The 24,964-nt window shown below is 46.9% G+C and overlaps 2 protein-coding genes across 2 annotated transcripts in view; both read right to left on the bottom strand.

Annotated features, from left to right (window-relative positions):
* The window catches only part of IGDCC3 (immunoglobulin superfamily DCC subclass member 3), a 113,511-nt gene extending 107,960 nt beyond the window's left edge, over positions 1–5,551 (bottom strand). The window contains exons 1-3 of the mRNA XM_026856046.1: positions 5,526–5,551; positions 3,848–3,910; positions 3,382–3,500 (exon numbers count right to left, since the gene is read on the bottom strand). Of these exons, the coding sequence (XP_026711847.1) occupies positions 3,382–3,500; positions 3,848–3,910; positions 5,526–5,551 (208 nt within the window). The remainder of the gene's footprint in view (positions 1–3,381; positions 3,501–3,847; positions 3,911–5,525) is intronic.
* IGDCC4 (immunoglobulin superfamily DCC subclass member 4) overlaps positions 1,037–24,964 on the bottom strand; it is a 69,625-nt gene continuing 45,697 nt past the window's right edge. Inside the window, exons 13-21 of the mRNA XM_026856045.1 lie at positions 21,037–21,144; positions 20,117–20,300; positions 19,305–19,432; positions 18,371–18,541; positions 17,704–17,841; positions 17,124–17,229; positions 15,927–16,161; positions 7,921–8,085; positions 1,037–6,155 (exon numbers count right to left, since the gene is read on the bottom strand). Coding sequence (XP_026711846.1) covers positions 5,625–6,155; positions 7,921–8,085; positions 15,927–16,161; positions 17,124–17,229; positions 17,704–17,841; positions 18,371–18,541; positions 19,305–19,432; positions 20,117–20,300; positions 21,037–21,144 — 1,766 coding nt within the window. The 3' untranslated portion in view covers positions 1,037–5,624. The remainder of the gene's footprint in view (positions 6,156–7,920; positions 8,086–15,926; positions 16,162–17,123; positions 17,230–17,703; positions 17,842–18,370; positions 18,542–19,304; positions 19,433–20,116; positions 20,301–21,036; positions 21,145–24,964) is intronic.

Genomic DNA, 24,964 nt, shown 5'->3' with positions numbered 1-24,964 from the left:
CCCCCCCCCCCCAGGTTCTTCCTTGCTTCATTTGTGGGGTTACCTGTCATCAGGAGAAAAAAACATCAAAGTTACGTACTCTGACAGAGTTCCCTTTAACCACTATCAGAGAACACTACACTAAGTACAGATTTATTACCTCTGTAATGCAGATAAAATGAGATTTTATGGCTCTGTAGTCTTGGCAGCATAAAGTAATAATGGAAACTATCTACTCAAGTAGGGAACGCATCCTAGGAGGAAAGGGAGATGCATGGGAGGTTAATCGTGTGTCCTCAAGCACTGCCAGATATCCTCTCGCCAATCTCACTGGACGCGAGCCACGGAGCGTTCAGCCCAGCGCGCCACTGAAGAGAAGTCTCACCGTTCATTGGCTAGATGCTTCTGCTTATTTTTCACACTAAAAACATCCCCAGCAAGAGGAAGCATGAAACTGGACAAATATTCTTTTTCTCATAGGAATCAGTTCAAAACTGAGAAATGAACAGGCATGAAGAAATGCCTCATGAACCCAAACTGTGCCCACACCTGAAATCCCAGAAGAATCCCTAAGGAACCAGGCCCACCATCATCCCACCTTCCCAACCCCCACGGTTGTGAGCTCAGGCACTGCACTGGCACGAGCATGGCTCCTGCCTCCTGCTCCCACCAGTGAGCTACCCCTAGCTGTGGAAGGAGCTCCACCATAATTCCTGGGGCTGTCAGCTGCAGCGTCTTGTTCAGATCCCTCTAGACACGAGTTACGAGGCTGAATTTGAGCTGCTGGGAAATGCACACGCTGGCTGTCCCTGTGCTGCGAGGTGCAGCTTTAGGCAGGCTGCCACCTTGCACGCCCGACTTTGGCAAATTCACGCAGACAGAGTGCTCTCTGGCCATCCTCTCCGTGTTTTGAGAGGCAGGGCATGGCCCAGCATCTAACAGAAAATTCCCCGGGGTTCAGCCACTCCGAGCACAGCAGCAGGATCCGCCTTCCACAACTTTCTCTCAGAGTAAGAGCTGTAACAGACTGAATCGTGAGACAAATCCCACTCTTTTTTCTTTTAATATTTTATTAATAACCCATTAGTTAAGGAATATAAGGACAATGTCTTCTTACACTTTAACACTAAGGAGTATTTGTGGAGTAAGAACAGTCTCTGAAGAAAGAAAGTTATAATTAAGTACAGCATGGAACCAAACACAGACACAATCTTCAAACGAGATCAAGTTCTGGTTACACATTCTTATGCACTGTGTAGAAAATTAAATGAAATTCCAATACAAGCAAGGGAATACAATAACAGAACTAGATGGTAGATTTCTGCTGGACTAAACACTTCTTTTCTAACAAAAGTATTGATTAGAAAAGACACAATGATCCCTTCAAAACAACTATTTCTAAGGAGATCAAAATCATATATAAACCATTATAATGGTTGTTTTCTTACACAGCATATTTCATGGGCTGATCTCAAGATTGTTAGCTAATAATGCAAAAAATTCTCAAACCCTAGATTATAAATTATCTCATTTGAACTATTTAAACCAGAACTTTGCTGTCTGTTAAGTAAGAAATAAAATCAACAAAAAGTTGAAAGAGATTTTTATCCAAGTCATGTGTTTCATGTAACAAGGAATTAAAAATGAAAGGATGAGAATTGCGACTCTTGCAGCAGCACGGGGAATATACAGTTGTGTAGCCAAACAGTAACATTAATACTACAAAATTATGCCAGTGAGACAAACCTGACATGTTAACAATGTAAAACAATATACACCAGCAAAATGTTGAACAGCAATAATCTTTAGTGTTACTGAAAGGAAGAAAAGGGAGAAAGAAGCCTGATGTGTAGGAACATAGATTAAGTATGATGGGTAATTAAAGGTAACAACAGTTTGTGTGTCTGTGAGAAATCTGCAAGAAAGCTACTTATTTCATGATAAAAAAATATATGCACTGGTTGTTTCAGCTTCACACACAAAATGTGTATTATCTGTCTTCTTCCATTCATTGCTAGCTGAGACTAGAAAGGTCTCACGTGCGTTCAGGACAGGAAGGACCTGGGCTACAGCCGAGTTGGACAAGGACACCCAGCACTCCGCCTGGACACACGTTTGTAGTGAGAACAGCTTCGCTGCTGCTGGTCAGCGCTGATCTCTTGGCTCTGAGGAATGGCCTTGATTTCTGTAGCTGAGGTCTGCCATGCCAGTCCACGGCCACCACCGTACTTGGACATCCAAACACTGCCAGTTTCACACGCTGGTACAACTCAGTGGGACATAACAAGATCAGAATAAGCCTCAGCGTGAGGAGACAAAGTATTTTTGTGCTGCATAAGCCGAATTGTTTGCACTCTGCTGTATCTCCTCCAAAGCTCTTGGAACACGTAACTTACTCGGTGGTTTTGTGATTGGCCCAAGGTGATCCAGGGGAACGGTGCCACACCACGCCAGCTTGTGCTGGCTTCAGTAACAGGCAGGGACAGCTTTTGGGCAGAGCAGCAACGCTCACCTCATGGCTATACAACTGCTGAAGTCAGTCCAGACAAAGCAAAGGGGACACGTACAAGGGAGTGCCCCCAAAACTGTGGCACATGCCTGAATCAGCTGCTGGACTGAGCCTCCACCCCACAGGCCCCTGATGGAAAGCTCAAGGCTGGCACATCACTCACCCCAGGCACAATGTTATGACAGGGAGCCAGGAGAACTCCGGTGCCCTGGTCACACCTGCTGCTGGCCAAAGTCCTGCCGGCGCTGCCTGCTAAGCAGAAGTGCTCCTTCGGCGTGCTTGCAGGCAGATGACTTGGTTTTGAAGGTGAAAGAAGTCACCAGGGGTTGGTGTGAGAAGTCACCAGCTCTGGAATGAGCTTTCTGGTCCCTCAGTAGCAGCAATGTGGCTTGTACAGGGTCTGTTCTGTCACCAGGGAAGGGTGAGGACTCTTCCATGAAACTAACGGCAAATGGAGGGTCCAGCTGCAGAAGTCTCCCCCACCCTCTGCAGCTAACACCCGATACTCCCCAGCTGGAGGGTTTGTACCTCTGCAATTGCATCCGCTCCCATATAACTGTAAATTGCCCTTATTGCCCTCAATAACACTTCACTGCCTTATCTGTAACCCTGCTAGGTCATTACTTTCAAAGTCTTGTGAGTGAGTTCTGGAGGTTGTTTACACACTTCCTCTGCCCAGTTACGGTTTCTTGCCTTTCTAGCCTCTTGCTCTGGTAGCACACACACTAGCTGCTGACCAGCCTGCTCACTGGCACTAGTTTCCAGTCTGAGCCACAGCCTTTCAGAGTCATGGTGTTTCAGAGCACGGAACAGAATTTCCGAGACTCCTCAGGACACCAAGTGTCAGCCAGAGCAACAGAGTAAGTGCAAGGACTGGAAATACAGACGTTTACCAGAACAGCGTGTCATGCTGGGAGGAGATGTTGTAGGAAAAGGATAGGTAGAAGCTCCAATATCCTTCTCAACAGGGTACACAGAGGTCTGCAGGTACTCCTCTGCTGAAGAGCTGGAGCTAACAGGGTTTGATGGAGGATTGCAAGGACACGGGCTGGTCCAGCTCAGCTCCAAACACAGGGCACACTGCAGCAGGGCTCTTCACAACCGAAGTAGGGATAGGGTGCTGGTGGAGCAAGGTTGTCCTTGCTGCTAGCATGTGATATCTCAGTCCAGATTGCACCACAAGAAGGTTTTTTACAGGACCTCAGGTCAGCACACAGCTCCCCATATATCTCAGGGAATTTCAGTAAGAAAAGAGGGAGATGGGCATCTTTCCCCTCATTTTTTAAACAAAACAAATGGCCAGATCTCTGAATCCTCCAGGAAGGCAGAACATTTACCAAACACCCAATGAACAGTTACCGATCCTCGTTGCCCCCATGGAGCTGGTCCAAGCTGTAGCATTCGCAGTCAAACTCTGCAAGCCTGGAACAGGGCAGAGACAGGCTCAAGAAAAGGTAGAGAAAAGTTCACCCCGCACCAGGAGGCCAGGCTGAGAGACATGTCAGCAGTAAGCAAACAGCATCTGCAAGGAAGAGTCACTGGGTGACTTTCAAATCAGACTGGCTGGTATGAGACCAAAGGTTTTATTTTAATTTTCAAGCTCTGCTGTTGCTCTGCTCTTAAAAAAAAAACAACCAAAACCAAAACCCACCACCCAACAACCAAAAGCACTTTGGCCAGGACTCTCATAAGTGACTGGAAAATTTCACTTGTTCATCCAAAGCCATCAGCAAGTCCACTGCTTACACAAGGCTGAGAGCTGTTCTCTGGAAATCAGAATCATCTGAAATGCCTGCACTTGGGCATAAAAAAAAAACCAAACCAAAAAAACAAACCCAAAAAACTAGATGTTCCCAGGACCACAAGTTACTTTTGCAATTGTTGATTCTTTTTTCCCCAAGATGACAAGTTACTTTTGCAATTGTTGGTTCTTTTTTCTCTTCACTACTATAAGCTTGTTCAGGAAAGATGGAGCAGCCTTCTTTGGCTAGCTCCTGCAAAACACAGTCCTAGAAAGAAACACAACCCAACTCTCCCGCTGTAGGGAAGGTGTCCTACAGCAACACTTCAAAACAAAGCAAGAGACACAAAAGGTCTGCAGCACTATGCCTTAAAAATAGTCAACAACCAGTGCAAACATATTCTTTAGAAAAAGGCAGTATAAGAATAAGTTAAAACCTATAATGGACTATAACAAAAGAGTATATCTACTGCTTTTTTTTTCTCCAACAGACATGAGGTAGTTGTGTTGTTAGGGAGGAAAAAATAAAGAAAGAGTCAAGTAGTAAAAATGCTACTCTATACCACACACTACTCCACTTTATAAAATTAAATAATATAAAGATGTTCCAAGGAAATAAAAATACATGTTGTACATTAAAAGGACAGATGTGTACCTAAAATATTAGGTACAAGAACCTACATAAAACAAAGCCCAGGTTGGTGAAATGACCCAGACACTGAAGAAGGTTCTATATAGTACAAGTTGTTAGAGGCACTCGTAGAGTGTGTAATAAAAGGCCACTACATCAGCCTGCTAGTCCTAGTTACTGTGGTAGCATACAAAGAGAGCCTTATCATCCTTTTAACCACGGGAGGGCAGAAAAGGCTGGTGGTTACAGCTCACTGAATTTGTTTCTGTTGGCTTCCACCCCGCTGTGGGACTCCTCTGACAAAATCCATCCCAACACGGAGAGGCAGTAGGTAATGCCGAGGCACTCCTTGGTGAAGAGACGGTTGAGAAGAATCGCTCAGTGTAGCGTGCCTCTCCCCAGCACTAGGAGATGTCCTGCCAGTCGCCTTGAGGACTACAGCTAAGTGACAACCCCAGCCTAACGCAGAAGGCTCAGTTCTAGCTCTGGTTTCACATCAGACTTTGGCAGATGGCTCAATCCTGCTCCCACAAACACCAAGTTACTCATCAGCTGTGGTGGGAAGAAGATGGGCCCTTACCAATCTACCTATTGATTTCTTGAAGGCAATATGTACAGCTGACAAGGTCCGAATCCTGCTCTGGTGAGCTGCTGTGCCGCCTTACCTCCTGCTGGGCTGAGTCAAGGGCATGCAGCACCTCACAGGGACAGGCCCTTATAGCACTTCTAGCTCTCCCATGATCAAAATCAGATTAGTTCACTCTTTAATGATTGTGGACACATGCCATGCTCTCAGATGCTGAGGATGAACTGGTTAAACCAGAGTTACTACAGAGGGGGGCCTCCTCCAAGGCTGGGGAAAGAGATTGGCACTTGACTGGCTGCACATCCCCGCTGCCTTCCTGGATAGAGTCCGAATCTCCGCTCTCCACCGAATCCAGACTCTCCCTGTGCCTGTGGAAGCCGTTGGTGAGCCCACGGATGCAAACGGCCTCTGTTTTGGTAGTCTTTCTGTCGGTATGTAACAGCTCGTCTGGGGCCTGAGCCTCAGAATTGCCCAAGCAGTCCACCAGCATTTGGTTAGAGTCCTGCTGGGTGCTGGGCGAGCTGGGAAGAGCCACCTCTCCCGAGGGGAGCTCCTCAGGCTCCTGCTCCTCAGTTTCCGTCTCTTCACTGTCAAGGGTGTGCAGCTGGGAGTCGTAGTCTCTATCGGAGGCTGAAAAATCAGAATGGACAATCACCTCTGCTTCCACTTGATGGAGGCTGGCTGGTGGGTGACTTTTCTTTGCTTCATTAAAAATAAAAAAAAAAAAAAAAAGGTAAAGTAAGTGAAATTCAGATAATTGAGGCTGTGACCCAAGCAAGCACAGAAATGTATTTCTTTTTAATCCCACAGAGTGCAATGGAATGTACACATGCCTCTATTAAGCATTATCTTGATATGTTTCTCGGAGCTGAAGTCTTAAGAAGCATCTCAAATCACCTCAGGATCATTATTCGTACTTTACATCTGGGAAAGCAAGTCCCAAGAGAGTGAAGTGATTTGCCTACATTTTCTTGGCAGGCTGGAGCAACCACTCCTTCAAGTCTCAAAGACCACAATTTCCCAAACTCACCTGTCTATTTCCTTATTAAGGGCCAGATTTCTAGAGGGCGAGGGGGCAGTGCTCTAGGAAACTGGCTTCCGAGACAGCTCATGCTACAGACCCACAACTAGATACCAGGGCTCCCCTCCCTGGTTTAATTTTGGCTACATACACAAAATGTTTGTTAGCGCCCCGGTCACAGCTTGCAAAAGTTGATGTAAATTCAAGCACTTTAATTCAGAAAGAAAACAATCAGTTCTCCTCTGCAGTGTTTAAGCAGAGTTCAGGCTCCACAAATCTGGCTAACAAGCAGGTCATTCTAGATTATCATTCAGTAATTTAACAAATTATTTTAGAAACTCACAAAGAGTTGTCTAGGTAATCAGTGCTTAGATTCTGGGCTGAGTGTGATTTAGTAGCAAGAAGACAATTCAAAGTATGGAAGTGATATCCCATGTATAATTTGCACTGCTAAAACCAACTTTGTGCATCATTTACATACTTTAACACTTTTCTCCTTTTGTTGACAAATTCTGATGGGGTAAGCTGTGCTGTAAACGGTACCCTGTAATTGGGTTGTAAAACACTGTCTTAACTCTATCCACAAAGTTAATTACATCCTGTGTTTAATTGGTTTTCACACTACTACCTAGGAAGGAAAAACAGGTAGGTTACTTAGAAGTATTTGCTAGGGGTGGAGAGTGAACTTTTTATAACAATAATCAAAGAAACCTTCTGGTACAGAGCAGGTGTCATCTTGCTTTGCTCAGACTGTGGCATAGACATCATAATCCTTGTACAACCTCTCCCAAACATGGGAGTGCTTATTTATTCCAATGATGCAATACCAGAAACAGGATTTCCTCCCAGTCTGTGCATCCACATAAAAAAAGACAAGTGTAGTGGAAATTGCTTTGCCCTATCTGGAGAAGGAGTTTAAATTATCCCTTGATCTTTGACTCCCTGTACAGGCAAAAATGCCATCCCTCCTTTAGGCGAGCACACTGTAGATCTTAATGACTGCACTGAGCACTGCAGCTCCTAACTCATTCATCTGCTTGCTGCATGGCCCCAGCAAAGACTCGAAGCAAACTGCTGGTGCCTGGCTCCAGGTCCTCAGGAACCGGGACTGACTACAACCCTGCAGACAGCTGAGCCGTTGGACCCCCCTGAACCATCACTGAAAGAACAAGGCCACAGCACAGACCCTGCAGGGCTGGCGGGAGTCGAGACAGAAGATGGGGGAAGAGCTGAGGCTTTGAGTGACGCTTGGGAAAAACAAACAGCTTTTACTCAAATCCCATCAGTCTCGCTGGCATACACTCCCATACCCAGGGAAAAAAATAAAGCCCATGATCAGCCAACTTAAGCTAGCTCAGAGAAGAAAACATTTTCTCCAGTGCTGTGAAAAGGAGATGGGAAGCATAAGTGGAAAAAGTCACATCAGAATACACAAGTCAATAAAGACACCCACCATAACAGCATCGTAAACCAGAGCTTGTAACAAAAGCTTCTGTCCTGCGCTGGAAGGGAGCTTCAGCGATCCGTTCACAGCAGAGAGAGGCTCTTTTGTGATAGTGTCCCCATATCTGGCTATGCTGTTTGTCCAGGGCTGGTTGGCTGATTTATTCCATGAAGACTGCAGAAGAAAAGTGGAGAAAAGATCCAATTATCACAGAGATTCTTGTCCTCATAAACCTGAAATGAGAAGCAGCTTGAAAAAGGAAAGTGCAAGTTGGGAAAAATACCATGGTGTTGGAAGACACAAATTAAATGTGGAAAACACTTCTGATGGCATCAAAATAAAAATGCTTGCTGCAATGGACTCAGAGTCACCGCTTTAGAGCAAGCTCTATTGCTGTTATGTGGTCTGATGCAGAGCAAGGGGATAAAAGTTGCCAGACAGTTCACAACTGGTTGCATAAGACGCTTTCCACTGATTCTCAAATTCTGAGGTCAACAGGTATATGATGGCACAAAACATCATTTAAAGGTCCACTGAAATCAACTCCCTGCAAAGCTGAAAACAACCCAGAGCACTGCAAAACTGGGAAGGAACAGGGGTGGTGGAAATCTGGAGCAGAATGATTATGGCATTTGCTTTGGCACAAGTGATGCTCTGCAGCATGGAGGATCCTCACCTGTGTGCACTGGCATGTGTAAGAGCTGCAGACAATGCTAAGCTGCTCGCACTGTGGTGCAGACAGATTTCCTGCTCTAAGCTAGGGCTTGGGTAAACACTCTGCCATTCCCCATCAACAAAGAGGCACAAAACTGGGGGCCTTTTTTTTTTTTTTTTTTTTCTCCAACAGACCACCAAGCAATTCTTAGCTCAGCTTTAAATCCCCTGGGCAACCAGTGTTACCTTGTTTGTAGTTCTAATTAAATTATATGGGCTGAACGCAATTTGTTCTGGGTTCTCTCAGCTTCCCCTTGCAATAAACTGTTGAATGCACACCTCTGTGTATGGGAAATGTGTGCCTTTAAGAGCTGAAGTTATTTAACAGCTCAGACTATTAGTTCACAGGCAGAAAAGTATTTTCTTTCCAGGTTCTGATTTTATTGGGCTGTCCTGCATATACCTGAGCTCAGCCTTGCCACTGACTCACACACATATATACACACACACGCGTGCGTGCTCAGATTTAAGGAAGACATGAGCCAGTTATATCTGTGCTGGCTCCACAGATGTTACACGTTGCCTGGACAGAAGTGAGAGGCCATCGCAAGGCTGAAGTGATGAGAAAATCCTGACCTGACACTTGCGCATGTGTGCGTGTGCATACAGAATAGTGGTGGTGTGAGTGTGACGGCTGTGTGGGGTGAAGATATACAGCACATCTATTCAAACCCACTAACTGCCGATTGCTCGCTGTCAGGCAGGAGAAACCCAGATTTTAGCTCTGCATATGTGGCTGCCACTTACACAGGCCAGATCTATTCCAACTACAGTCAACGTAGCACGAGTACGGCTGAGATGGCAAGGAGATTTCTGACATCAGCCTGACCTTGTGTGAGTCATTTGACCTCCTTGTGCCTCGGTCCATCTGGCTGGAAATTAGGTAGAAATACATGGCCAGATGTTGTATGTGAGCCAGGCATTCCTAAGTCAGCTATTTAGAAAGAAGTAAATGCTACCTCGTGCTGTCAGGGCTGGCAGAAGGCACATTAAAGCACTCATGTAGGCACTGAAGGGCTGCCCGAGCCTTTCCTGAGCGCTTTTTGTCCCCTCCTGACTCAAGTACCAACAGGGCTCCACACCTTGCGGGAGGCAGAGCAGCATTTCTTCACGGTGCCAACCCCAAGTCCTAGGAGCTTTGCTGCTGCCTCAGGATCAAACCTTAAGAAAACAAGTAGCAAAGGGTCTCGTTTATATGGCAGCACCCTGCAGAACAGTGATGTCCAAACCCAGCGCTGTGGATATCAAGTGTTCGCTAATTTAGAAGTGAATGCTGGAGGCAGTGTCTTTGCCATTCCTCTTTCTGCAATACTCAACAATATATTCTGAGCCAAGAGCATTCCCTAATTGCTCCCTTTCTAAGTGGACAATCATTAAACTACACATTAATAGCAAGAAATCAACCAAGCAATCACACAGAGCTCACAATAAAGAATATCACTAGATGCCAGTACTCAAGGAACGCGTTCAATTTGCTTCTGTTGTCATCTGAAAGGCTTTCTGCAGCTACATTGCTGACTGATGGCTTCTGTGCCTTTTCCAAGGAACATACGTTACTGAGCAAATACTGCCTGGAAATTTCAACATTGAACCTACACAAATATGCACACATGCACACAAATGTGTGTCCTATTATAGATGCTTACACGCATATTTGCCATCAGAAAGATCTGAGCATCATATGCATACACACACACACACAGAGCAAACTTGAAAACCTTCTTGCAGGCATCTTGTGAATACCAAAAAACGTGGAAAGAAACAGGCAGCTCTACTGCAATCCCCAATGGACCATCTGTTAGCGGAAATGTCAATCTGCCATGTTTACATAGGTTTTGATGACTCTGGGAACAGCCTGTTCAGCTCTGGCTGAAATTGGCTGCAATGAAGAACAAACTTGTTTTGTACCAGTTTGCAACTTTCAACAAACAGAAAAACCCATCAACCACACAACATGGCCTATATCCCACATGTTGTTCAAGCACATTATGTCTGAGAGAAAAAAAAAAAAAAAAAAAAATCCCTCTTGAGACTCAGTCTCTAAGGTTGGGCAGCAGCAATTAACTCTAGGTCTGTTTTCATCACAGGCCTGAAGGTCTTGTGTGCCTCAAAGCTTCTCTGCTTTTTAAGCAGTATCTTTTGGTGTAATATATGATACTATTTCTTTCTACTCAAGGAGGGCTAGTGAACGGCTGAAGGAAGGAAACGTTCTCTTGGTTTTTACAATAGAATAACGAAGACGAGGAGTGTCAGTCTAATACTGATTTAAAGAGGGAAAAAACCCTTTGTCAGTTCACTGCAAACACAAGAATGAAAACTAATAAAAACATCTTCCAATAAAAGGTGTTTCCATTACAGCTAAATCCTTATCAAAGCAAACAAGCCTTTTCATTTTAGCCTTTTCACAGAAACTCTGACTGGTAAAAACGTGCCTAGCTCATGTTACCTTTTCAGTGACAAGTAATGATTTCATGCAAATATGCGAGCTTAGAATGAACATGTAGGAAATGTTGATCTTGAAACCCTCCCTGTTTTATGAGGATGGTTATTTAAACCAGCTTGAAATCTTGCGTGAAACAAGGCTGGGGACATTTCAGATGGGCCCAGCTTTTAAGGGTGTCATAGCAGAGGGAAAGGTTTCATTGTTGAGTGGCACCACAGCAGCTGGTGGGAGTGGGAAAGCTCCATGTCATGCAAACATACAGCTGCACCTCTAAACAAGATACAATACAACACAGACCTCTCCCCCCACAAGGTAAAGGAGAATTACTGCTAGCTGTCAACAGGAGCGCAGCTCTCATCTAAGACTTTTTAGAAAACACCGCGACACTTTTTCCACACAGAAAAATTTCAATACAAAAATGACAAACAACCCGGATAGATTCAAGTTCCCTGATGCATTTCAGCTTTTACTCTCTGAGCCACGGGGATGTTTTGCGGGAAACGCAGTCCCTGCAGGGAGGAGGCCCATGGGGAAGGAGCAGGGCAGCAAGCAAGGGAGGCTCCGGCTCACAAGAAGCACAACGGCAAACATTTCCAAGCCAAAACACTTGGGTTTGGCTTCATTCAATAAAAAGCTTAAGTCTTCCATGGAAAGCAGATGCTTTTTAACATTCTCCCCCACCCCCTAAATCGCTTGGCCCAAAAGCAGCAGTGACAGAGATGTCTGGAGCTGAGCCATTTTATCATCCTCAGTCCATCTGTCAGGGGAAAGAGAGCTGCATCACCACAGCCTGTGTGCTGCAGTGTCATTTATAACGTGGGCTACTGGGGGCATCAGTCTGGGGGTCACTTGGAAGGGAAAGACAGTAAGAGAGGAAAATCACTTGCCAGTGTATTTACAAATCCTTGTGTGTGACCACTGGGAAACACACAGAAAGGAGGGAAAAGGCACCACTAAATGGCCAAGCATTCCCCTGCCTAACAGAGCTGTCGGCTGCGCAAAGGGGCCCCGTGCCGGCAACTCGGCTGTAGCAGCACCTTGCTGTCCTGCAAGCTGGGGCAGGGTGGCCAGGTGGCTCTGTGGGCTGTCAGAGACTGTCCCCCCTTCCACCTTCCTGCGCCCCCAGCATTCCCTGTAACAGCTCAAGAGGAATCATGGCCCTACGTTCAAAGGAACTGGTGATCTTGAAAACAACTGGGGGACTTCTCAAAATACCTGCCCATGATTCTCTGCAGGAGTCAGTTAAATCTCAGCGTCCTTGAAGCCTTCCTGCCCTTGGTCTCACTGTTCTCCAGTCCCTACAAAGTGACATTTACTGACTTACGACTGCTAATGGCATGGAGACCATCCCTTCTTTGTATTTGTACACCTCCTAACAGAACCTCCAATCTCCTTCGAGCTTGGGCTGTCACAAGAATTAAAACCAATAAAGAATGATCCAGGAAATGCTAGGTAATGAGCCAGCATGTGAAAAGCCTGAGAGCCCCGGAGCAGCTGCCACTGCCCCTGCCAACGGCAAGTGCCACCCACCCAACTCAAAGCAAGTTTCTTGAGGACAGAGAGGCAAGCAGGCAACTGGAGGCCACACAGGCCTGGAGCTGCCAGTTCCCTGGTATTACAACTACACAAACCTGCCCAACAGCAGCATCAGACTAAAAGTCTGTCCCTGCCAACACTCTGAGCACTGCAGTGACATGATATGCTGTTAGATAAAAGGAATCCTGAAGGCATTTCTCAGCCCCTTTCTTTATAGACCAAGACTGCAAGTGATAGTACCTGACCTAGAGTACCTTGGGGAGCTTCCCCCTGCCAGACTGGACTACGAATTTTCTCTTTCCTGTGGCTCTACCACACTCCTTGTCATGGGTTTTCACAGCCTCAACCACACACAGCATGAGAAAATAAACCAGAAGGCAACAAAGGCAGCTGGTCGCTCTAGGGTACAGAGCTCCTGGCCACATTCAGGCAGGATCCGGGGGGGTTTGGCAGCCTAGCTGACATGGCTGCTGGAAGAAGCTCTTTACAGTGTACAAGACAACCCAGGGAACACTACAATCCACTCTTGGGCCTTTGCTTGTAGCGTTTTGTCTACAAGCAGGGAGATGCACATACCTCTAGCTGCACCTTGCTCTGATTTACAACTGTTGTGGGGACCTCTGGCCGTACCCGTGAAACCTCCCCAACTCCCTGCCCACCCAGGCAGGTGAAATCACATCGCCATCCGGACATGGGGCCTCTTGGCAACCGCAGTATGAAGATGTTTTTGGCCTGAGTCTTTTCACCTTTGCATATACACGTCAGAGTATGGGGAGAATGCAGCCGTGCTCAGGACTGGCTCAAGGTGGCACTTCCAGCAGGAACTGGGCAGTGGAGGGAGCGGGGCCTCCTACATGGGAACACATCTCCCTCCAGTGCCCACTCCCAGCAACAACAGCCTGTTGCTCCTGACCACCATTCGAGTTCTTCACCTTCCAGGTCATCCTCACCAGTCAGCACGGGTGACAGCACTGCTCTCCTGGTGGCTTCGTGCAGCTGCTCCTCAGCAATCCTTGTTTCCCTATTCACATTCATCAAAAACCCAAATTCTTTATTCTGCTGGCAAAACTCCTTGGTGAATTTAACCCTTGGTGTCCCTTACCCATCCAGTTATGAGGACAGAGACACTACAGCCAGAACTGCCCCCCCCGAGCTCTGATCTCTGAACGTAACTGCACTGCTTGGGCACTGCCAGCCTCTGCGACAGATGCTGGGGGCCCCAAAATCTCAGGCTCAGCTCTGAGCAGCCAGGCCTTGGCACTGTCCTCTCCAGCCCCTGCTCTGCACACAGGAAAATCTTAGTGCAAAGCTTTGCAGACAGGATCGCTGCTTTGGAAGAGAGATCTGGATATGCTGCCCCCAGAAGAGGCCTCCCAAGGGAGGGAGCTTCCCCCTACCCCGACCTGTTCTCAGGGTAAGTCACCATCACTGAAAACATTTGTTCCTTATTTAACAGAAAGAGCTGTAGGAAATTCCTCACACTCTTCGGCTTGGGTCCAGCCAGGCAACCACATTCCACCGAAATCCATAGATGCGGCTTGGCCACAAGCTGCCTCTCCTTCAGCTGAGCACTGATCTGCCACTGCGCTTGGGGAAGGCCAATAGCACAGCTTCAGCTCACAGGACTATTAAAACCAGGAGAAGACGCTGTGTTTCCACCCCTGCACTGCCACTAGCAGCAAGGATGGATCTCGTGGTTAGCCTGGTACCTGAAGTCACCTTCCCTCCAGTGACACACCAGAGCATCGTTGATGCAAACGTGAAATCCCATGCGCTCACAATGCATTTGTTTTACTGAACCTCCTAATTACTTTACATGCTCTCCCTGGGCTACAAAGAGAGACATAAACAGATTAACTAAATTAGGCCAATTAAAGGTTCCCTAATGGAATGAAATGTTTCAGGCAAGCTTGAGAGAGGAAATGGGCAGAGAGGAATGAAAGACAATGCAATGTCAGGCAAACCGAACAGGGCAGGAAAAGACTACTTCAAAAAATGTTCGAAATAAAACACAATTTCACCTCTTGTGTATCTTCAAAGGTATTCCAGTGAACATACTATTTATGGACAAAGCTCCTTTTACTCTAAGCAAAAGAATATCCTGGAAGGCAGAGCATCTGTTCTAGACATCACACTTCCTCACACCATCTATATGCCACAGCAACGGGAAGAGCGCGGCTTCCTGCAGCAGTTTGGTAGCTGCTTCCTGGGGATGAGGGGTCACTGTGCCAGGGGATGGAAAGGGCTGGTAGATGGCACAGGGATCCCAAACTTCCATCTAACAGCCAAGACTGAGCCAGTCAGTGTTACAGAGAAGGGAATGCAGGGCTGCTCAGTACCAGCCTGCAGTCAAGATTACCAGCGCTTTGCAGAGCCAGGACAGGATCAGACCCTGGCTTCCCAGCCGTGCAACTGTCATGTCCCTCTCAGATGAGGGAGACAAGTGACTCAGATTCGTAAATCCCCAATGGAGTGGACAATGGTGAGACAAGTCTCAAAGTCCACACATTTATTAACTTCCCACTATGTACTAACTGGATACACGATAATTGGCTAAGGATATAACAAGTTGTGGCAATACAGTGTGCCTTGCATTACTTAATGGTAGTGAAGGAAAACAGGAAAAAGGAAATGAGGGAGATGGAGAGAATAGAGAAATAGAGATCACTGGTCTGGGTTCCAGAGTTGATCCCACCAGCAAAGGTTCAAGGAGGCATCTGTCTTCTTTGCTCCACTTCATTCTCTGTGCGGCCCCCTCCCTTGCCCCCCTTCGATTTATACACACCTTCTTTGGGTCCATCCCCTACGTCAACTCAAATACCTACATATCTCATGTACGGGGAGCAGTAAGTGTTTCATGAGATGATGTAATTAGCATCATCCTACTAGTCTTTGTTAACATATTCAGGGATGTTAACTTTAATATGCATTTGTGGATAATGAAGCAAAGGTCATTCACTGGACAGATGGCCCTTGAAGTCTGACCAGGTGCACCAGAGCAGAACCATCCTGCCTCCACAGGGCCCGCCCCCCTCCAGCTGCACCCTGTGTTACTGGGGCAGCCTTATCAGCTTCGGCCTCCACACTATCCACTCCATGACTATAGTTACATTTCTCGCAAGTGTTTGAGACATTCCTTAGCTCAGAGGGTCTCCACTTCCCCTGCTATCCTTGCTCTTTCTCAGGCTGTTTTTCTCAGCCTTTGTTTCTCACAGGTCTGTTTCTTTCAGGACCTGTTTTTACAAGTCGTTGCTCACAGACACAGCAAACAAAGGCTCTTGCCTAGGGTGGGAGACCAGTCACCACGTGCATGGGTCCTTACCTTCTTCTTCCCATGGACGACATCCTCAGGGAGGCTTGTGTGGATGAGGCTGTGCACTTCTGTCAGTTCCATGATGTCCCCCAGAGGCATGGATGCATCCTCAGGGAGCGGGGACATGAGGGACTCCAGCTCATGCGAGTCCAAGGTGGCACTGGGAGCTGCCACCCCTTGCCTGCTCCGGTGGTAGTAAGTGTGGTTGCCAGCTGCCTGGGAATCCAGGCCTGGCAGGGCCTCCCTGAGGGAAAACAAGTTCGAGTTGACATCTCTCATGACCCTCATTTTCCTCTGTCCCAAACAGCCACAGACTGACATAGCGATCCCCTTTGGGCCACTCAGCCTGTCCCTGTGGAAGTGACCAGGCCCAAGTCCCTTCCCTGACACTCCCAAGGAAGGAGATCCTCTATCCACATCCTACTGTAACACCTTTCGCTGCAGATGCATCTCCACCACCTTCACTACTCCTAAAGCTCATACAAAGCATGGTGCTGGATACAAAGCCCTCCCCTCACCAGTGGATCACAAGGGCAGCAGACAACACAAGTTCCACCACCAGAGCAAGTGCCTGTGGGGAGCTGTGTCACCCCTGTCATCTCTGCTTTACACAGAACAGTTGCAACATGACAGAGGTGGCCACATTAGGACGAGACTTCAGAAATTGCTTGTTCCTAGTCCTGAGATCCGCTGCCAATAACTAAGCTGGTTTCCAGTCATGGTCTTTCCAAACACTTGTGGCTGGATTCAGCCCCTGGGATACCAAGGGCCTTTGAGCTGAGGCTAGTCCTCCTTAAACCAGCCCGTCACTCACTGGGAAGTCTTTCATCATTTTCCCAACTGGAAGTTGACAAACATCCTTAGAGCTGTCCAACCACAGAAGCAAAATACTGCCCACAGTAACAGATACAGGTAATAATATGACAAATAGTGGTTTTTCCCTTTTCTCCTTTTTTTCTTTCTCTGAAAAAAGAACTATTAGTCTAACAATGCAAATTAAAGAGAAACTACTGACGAAAGTGGTAAGATTACACTAAGTATGTTCCTTAGCCCGCTAGCACTCCCAAGACTCAGTCTTTCTATTAACTGGCACCATACACCATGCCCTGAACAGCCCAGCTGAACACGCGGGAGCAGCTCAGAGTGTATTTTGCCTCCTTCCACGTCAGCCACCTCCACCTCCTGCGAGGGCAAGGGGACACCTACCTCTGCTTGCTGTTGCGGAAGCTGGCACACATGCAGAAGAGAATGCAGAGCAGCCCCAGGCAGACTCCCACAATGATTCCCGTGACAGAGTGGATATCCAGAACATCTAGTAGGGGAAGGACAGGTACATCATTTCAGATGCTAGCAGGAAGAAGGTACAAAGTGCTTTATGTTTAGAGAAGCACCAGCTTCACTAAAACCAATAGGTGATGCCTCTATACACATAAAGGAAGAAGATTACTTAGCAGTGACAATTTAGAGCAGCTTAAAGCAAACTGACATATATGTACACAGTCCTAGCAGAAAGGCAGCAAGTTGCAGGTGGCGTGTGCCCTTCCACAGGAGCTGGGATGGGGAAGAGGGATGAAATTCAGCTCTGAGATGGGTTCTGGGGCTGCCTGAGGCCTGTGGAGCTGCACAGCTGAGGACTCTGCCATGATCCTCTACATGCTGTCATATCTCACTCCCTGTGTGGTGTCATCAGGCAATTGCTTGGCAAACAGAAATGCTGCTGCTGACAAATCAGAGTCTTCAGCAACGCAACTCACTTCCTGCACCGAGACAAAGGGGAAATTCATACCAGACAACTTCTCCCGGAGGGTGTGCACGTCCTTAACGTTTGAATAGGGACCAGATCCCACCACCGTCTTTGCTCCCATCTTGAAGAAGTACCTGGTATCACTTTCCAGGCCATGCACTTCAGTGCTGAAGATATTTCCTGAAAAAAAGCAAGTCAAAAGGTTTAAAATGTGCAGTTTCAAAAGTATTCAGAGGCTGCAGAAAAGCAGCAGAGGAATTCTGCTGGACCATCAGAAGTGACAGATTTTGTGTCTAAGAAGCTCTAAGAAGTAATTCATACACCTCTTCAGGATTAATGAACTTGCTGCTTAAAGAGCTGATGATACAGACGGCGTGTGGTGTTGCTGGTATACGTTCTCGGAGGAATTATTGTCTGCCAGCCTGTGTCTGCGGGATGTTTGCTGGATGACAATGGGTACTTGCAGCCCTAGACATGTATTACTGCATCTCTCAGTAGTTGTGTCCCTGGACTCTCCTACACAACCAGGAGCAGGGCCCAGCATATGCTCCAAGAAAGCTGGCAGCATGAGCTCCTGAATGTTTATTTGTATGTGCTCAAAGGAAGGCAAAAATCATAGCAGCAGGACTGACCAACCAGGGCTCCGTAGGCAGGGAAGGCGGCAGGAGGAGAACCCAGTGGGGTGTTACAGTACCTCGAGGAGACTCACCTTCTCGTGTCAGCAAGGTCCACATGTCATCTGGCTGCGTGTTGTTGGCATTGTACAGGATGAGGTACTCCACAATGATGCCATTGGGCTCAACAGGGGGGCACCAGTGCACCTGGACAGCATAAGGGTTGAGCGGGTGCAGCCGCAGGTCAGATGGAGGAGTAGAGGGACCTGGAAGAGACAAGTAAAGACCCAGCATGAAGAGCAGAAAAGAGGAGGAGAGCATTCAACCTGCAGGGCATAACAACTGCTCTGTGCCTTCTCTGAATCCTTCTCAGTGCTGCCACAATCATGTTTGCAAGCATAAAATGCTGAGTGACCTGGGAGGCCGGACATCTCCTCCAACCAAGCTGTGGAGCTTGCAGAGAGGAGGCTGCTGAGCCCAGTACAGGGCAAGACTTGCACATCGTGGCCAGTCAGCCAAGGGAAGTGTGACAGTGCTGATGAAGCCATGCAACTCGGTTTGAGACAGTGCAATGTTGGTCATATTTGAAAGAACTTTCCTAGCACACACCTGCTCCTTGTTGCTTTCTTCTCCATCTTCCCCAAAGCCCTGCTTGAGCTGCAACTAGTCCCAGCTAGGGGCAGGATACACAGCACCTCCAAAGCCCATCACTGCTGCACTGTGAAGCTGAATAGCAGAGCTCTCCCTGGTGAGCAGGGTTTCTCTGAACCCAGAGGTAATCCCCCAGTAACAACAACTGTTGCCCTAATTCTCTTTACATGCTCGTTTCTGTTTACAAAGCAGCACTCCTTCAATGGGCTTGGGAAAGCCACCAGGAGGTTTAGCAGCTCTCAGCCTTTTATGCACTCAGGGACACCAGAGCCTGCAGGTGATCTGAGATCACATTTCTCAGGGGCACATTAGGAGGGATTTGACAGAGTTTCAGGGAAAGCCAGGAGAAATCAGCATTCAATTCCTATAAATACTTACGGTCAGGAAGGGTGAACCGTTCCACCACACTGCCGAAGGGCCCATCGATGCCAACACCATTGGACTGCACAGCAAACTCATACCTGGTGTAGGGCTTCAACCCACTAATGAGAATGTCTTCATCCGAGCTGCCAAAAGAGGACACATTCCCAAGGCTGTGAACACTACATAATTCTCCCACCCACTGCCACTTTTGTACCTTACCAGGAGCACTGTAAGAGATTATCCTAACTCCTATAGTATTTGATTTTTCACCTAAAGCTTCAACTCCTGCAGTCATGTGAATGCAAGAGCACTCAGCTCTCAGATACAAAGTAGGTTCTCAGCCTCTAGGATCATTTCTGATGTACTTGCAGAGGAAAGCTTGAAAACACAACCTGGTTATAGGCTGAAAACCTCCACACAAATCCAGATTTAAAATGCATCCCCAAATTATTATAATCGCTTAAACTCTAGCAATTTTTAAACCAAACTTGTGAGGACCATCTCACAAATCACGAATGCTTTGAGACTGGCCATAACTGCACCTGGCTGTGTTAATAACAGGGAAACAAGCATGTAAGGTCCAACCAGAGCAGAAAAGATGTAATGACCAGCCAGTAAATGATCCCTTGGTATTCAAGTCATAGACAAGTGCCAGTGCCACATTTCAGCAGTTCTCAATGTATCTGTGACCAAGGCAGACTTTTCCAGCATGTGAAACACCCAGGATTTTGCTCAGTACTGGAGCTTCCCTGCAAGTTCCTCCTGCCCTGTGTTTATTCCTGACATGAGCAATACTTGGCAGATGAACCCTTAGCATCCCTCTTTACCTTGTGTAGTATGTAACAAGAGAGGCGTTTTTCAGGCCCCAGGGGCTGAAGCGCACAGTGTAGTTGACAATTTTGACAGTTGTGAAGTCAGGTTTCTTCCACCTGAGCCATATGGAAGTTGAGCTGTTAGATTCTGCATAGACTTGGACTGGAGGCAGAGGAGGACCCTTCTGCACAGGGGGATCTATGGTGCAAGACAAAAAGAGATGTGGAGATGTACATGACAGTAAGGCAAGGGACAACAATTATGGACAAAGAAAACATGGAATAAAATAGGCCTAGGTTGTGAAGGCTGCACTGATATGCTGGCCTCCAGTGTAAGCCTAGATGCCTGGCTTAGCCCCTTTGTGCATGCAGCAGGCCACGCTTTTCCTCCTGTGTAGAAAAGATCACAGTGAGGATCCATGCACCAAGGTGGTGGTGTGAAGCACGGGAGACCAGTTTCAGAGCTACCCAGCCGCCAGGCCCATGCCAGGGTAAGGAGCAGCCCAGACTCTTCACCACCCCACACCAGAACGGCAGAGCTGAGAACAGAGCCCAGGGCTTCAGAGCTTTTACCTTCTTTATAACACTGCAAAAAGCCTGGCATGCTGCTAATTCACGTTCTTGAATCTTTGTAAGAGATAAAATCCAGGTTATTTGGCATTTCCAAGACCGTCATGGGGCCAGAGAGGACAGGGTGAAGGCCACCCACACCCAGTGTAAGAACAACCCTAATAAGAAGAGGGATATTTTTCTCCTTTCTCTCCTTCCCAATGCAATTTGAAATGACTGCCAATGGAAGTTTCCTTATACTGAGACTTTCCCAATTTTTGTATTGTCCTTCTTCAAGTTCACCGTCTGTAATTTTACCTTTATCCTTCCTTTGAAGCCACATGCCAAGCAGAAGAGACAGACAACAAATGAAGGGCATTCCTCACCTACTGCTGTTGCAGGGGCCTTTTCTGTTTTGCCCTTCCAAACCGCTGCATAACCATCTTCGTGTTTATTGAATGCCACCAGCTTCACCTCATAGAGTTTCCCAGGAGCTGGAAAAATCAATCGGGGTTTGTCTGGGGTTATTTTTGTTACCAACCCTCCCCAGTTAGACATGTTTTCTTTGATCTCACCATCTGAGAAAGCAGTTTGAACAGAGTTGTATTTCCTAAAAATAGAGCAGAGAGTCCCCCATCCACTTATAGGCTTTTCACACTCAAATACTGTCTCACAACTGCTGCACGTATGATCACTACTCTCTAGTTCTCCCCTCACTTTTTACAGAAACTAGCAGCAGCAAATGGACTCGTCCCAGCCACCAAGTGTTAACCAGTGTCATGTCCTGCAGCACATCATCTCAGGATCTTCTGATTTTTCTCCCTTGCAAACTACTGAAGACACCTATGCATGGTGACTCCTCTTCCTCCCCCATGGAAGTAGATGCACTGCACTGTTTATTCCTGAGCGAGGACATCCTCTCCTCTTCACAATGCACTTCCCATTTCCAAAGTCCTTTCTGATTTATTCACTGCTGTGCAGATAATTCTTCCAGCAAGTCCTCACGTGCCCTGTTAAGTCAGTGGCAGCTTTTGTTCTATGGTGACTATTTTGCCTCCACAGCAGAGTTTCTTGACTTGCAATTTGAAAAGCAACAGCTCATTCAAAACCCACACCAGAAATCCGAGGGTCCTCATCACACATTCTTCCCATCAGACAGCCATGCACTCTATGGGGAACCTCACGCTTGGACCCGACTGAGCTGCAGGACAGGGCGCTCTGTCTCCAAGTGGTGCTGCATTCATCCAAAATTCACTTCCCTCTTTCCTGCAGCCTTTCATCAGCTGAAATACTCCTCGGTTGTGCTAAGTAACATCTAAGGCTTTTTTAATGGAGATGTTTAATCAAGGAAACAACTTGGGAGATATGAAGTTCTCAAATAACACTCGCCAGCTTCTCTCTTAACCAGTCAGCCCATTCAGGAGCTCAGCAAGAGCAGTCCAGACTGTCTTTGGTTGCCTTGGCTGCAGCACATTGATGAATTTTGTTAATTTGGGACGTGCTTGTTCATTCCCTGCCCTGATAGATCACCGCTCTCTTTGCCAGACAACGTAAGCAGAATAAAACCTTTCTTATTGATGCCAATTTTATTATTACTGCACTGATTACACTCCCAGAGGCTAATGGTACCAATTACCAAAGGCTTTCTCTGCTCCACAACACATGTTCGCGCTCAGAATATAAAAACAGTTCAGCCACATTTTTCTCCCCAAAAGAATCCCAAAAGCAAACAGTTCTGTCTGCCTCCAAGGCAGCCTGATCTGCATTTCCACACTCTCGGGCCACAGGAAAACATTTCAAAACCACACAAGGGGGATGAGACCAAAGGGCACTCAACTGCCAAACAGCCGGGACCAGGGGCTTGGAACAAAGAAGCCCCCAGTCCGTCTCTCGCCAGCACACACACTCCATCTCCTGCCTGAGCATTTGGCTGGGCTTCACTGGGACACAAGCACATTGTGCATGATGTGATCCAAAATGATGAGGAAGAGCTCACAGATGTGCTACAGCTGTGGGCAGCTCCTGTTGGAGAATGAAGTGAAGGAAAGGACAAGTCCTCCATCTTCATCTCCAGGTAGGACCAATACAGCAGCCACTTACACGTGAAGCCAGGGGAGCTCCACTACAAGATCAAGCAATTCACATGCTGAAAATAGGTATATTTTGGATTTCTCAGTGAGAGGCTTGGCTTCAATTTTTATACACAGGCCCAGATGTTTAAGCTCTTAGAACATGTAGACATAAAGCTCTATCAAGCTGTCAAGAAGCTAGTAGGCAGCATGAAAACAGATGTATTTCACTGCATTCCACCATATATTAAATATAAGCAGAATAATCTAGTCCAGATCATTTCAAATCACTAATCTGGATGACTGCATAATATATCCAATATGCTAAATATGTCGTTTCATTCATTTTTTCAAGGTGTTCATGTTGGGCAGATGCCATATGCCATACTTTCCTGTAAGTGGGAAAATACCCTGATCTCCAGGGAGTCACTCCCAGAGGAATGCACTCTTCCTTCATGGGAATGTGGAAGGCAGGATCAGATCTTTACCATTTATTTTTCCTGTAAATTATGGCCCTGGTAGTTGCATACCATTACATAGACTAACTGCTAGAACACAGATGGAAATCAACAAGACTTTTTCAGGGAAAAGCCCTCCTGGTGATACAGGACAGCTTCCTTTTGATTTTGTGGGATCATGAAATTGCTGTATTTCTTACGTGTCTTTGAACAGCTGCTCACCTCTCTCACAGGATTTCAGCACATACCTCTCAGACAAGATACAAGGTGTGTTATTAGAGATACCACTCTAAGGAGACATGGCTTGCTCCAGAGGTTATCATGAGCATGGGAGAAAAGTCTTCTCTTATTTCAGACAGCTTAAATGGAGAGAGCTGTGTCATTACCAAAGGCAAAATCAAGCAGCCAGATGTTGGGGGTAAGGCAAAAGATGAGCAAGTCTTTAGGACAGAGAAGTGCTGGTGGACAAAGCTGATGCCATTTCAGTAGCAGGACCAGCCAGTGCAAAAGAAAACAAGAAACTTGCACTGGACCAGCACAAGAAACCTTACTGCCAGCCTAAAGTTACAGGAAACTAGGGAAGGGAAATGCAGGCAGGGCTCTTTGCTGGTGTAAAAGTTGTGCTATCGCTGTGAACAAAAAGTAACCATGCTCAAGAAGCTCTGTCCAAAGCTGCTTTCCGCACACCCATCCACCTCTGTCTGAGGCATGCCTCAAAAGGAGCTGTCTCCCCAGAAAGTGCTTCCCCTCTTGCCCTGCTGAGCTCCTGGAAAAAAACAAGGAAAATCAGGAAATCAAACTCGAGCTATGCAGGAACAAGCAGTGGGACAATAGTTTTATCTCTCAGGCCGCAGCCCAAGCCAAGGGGCAGAGCACTGGCTCCAGTGGCACTGCAGAGATGTGGAGCTGAAGGGTGTTTAGTGACCGTGTTGCAGCAGTATGTAGCCTCCAACGGGGAAATTGGACCTTCTTTGAACAGACATGGTATGCAACGACATCTGAGCTGCAGCCTTGTCTGTGTCTAACCCTGGGACTTCCCGACACCATTTCAAGCACTGGAACAGGCTTCCTAGGGAGACAGTCGATGACCCAAGCCTGTCAGTATTTAAGAGGCATTTGGACAAGGCCCTTAAGAATTTGCTTTAACTTTTGGTCAGCCCTGAACTGGTCAGGTAGTTGGACTAGATGATCATTGTAGGTCCCTTCCAACTGAAATATTCTTTTTCATATAAACAAAGAATGTTCCGTTCCATTCCGTTCCGTTCCGTTCCATTCCATTCCTTTCTAATTCTTATCCTATCCTAATTAATTCTTATCCCATCCTAATTAATTCTTATCCCATCCTAATTAATTCTTATCCCATCCTAATTAATTCTTATCCCATCCCATCCCATCCTATCCCTTGACCAGTCTGTAGTATCAGCTGTGACACCTCTTCAACAGCCCACCTCCTATGGGCCAGCCTGGGTAAATCTCACTCTCCCATCAGACAGCACCATTCACCACACGAAGCTCCCTCATCCTGACATCAAGAGATGGTCCCAAGAGACAGTGTTTCTGTTCAGGCCTCTTGTTTGCTTGGTTTTATAGAGGGATTTTAGGAGACATTTCGACTGCTGTGCTTCCCAGGCAGACATCCATAAGCTGGGAAATCCCCCCAGGCGATTCCCCATCAGCCAGTGTGCAGCAGCACAGGTCATGTTAGGGTTGACAACCTCTCCTGAGGCTGCTACCCACTCTGTCTATAAGACCCCTAATGCAGATGTAAATACCTGCACAGGGTAGCT

The sequence above is a fragment of the Athene cunicularia genome, assembly GCF_003259725.1.
Source record: "Athene cunicularia isolate RWA chromosome 10 unlocalized genomic scaffold, athCun1 chr10_part1, whole genome shotgun sequence".
NCBI lineage: Eukaryota > Metazoa > Chordata > Aves > Strigiformes > Strigidae > Athene > Athene cunicularia.
Note: the sequence above shows the minus strand (reverse complement) of the source record. Positions and strands in the feature narration are given on the sequence as shown.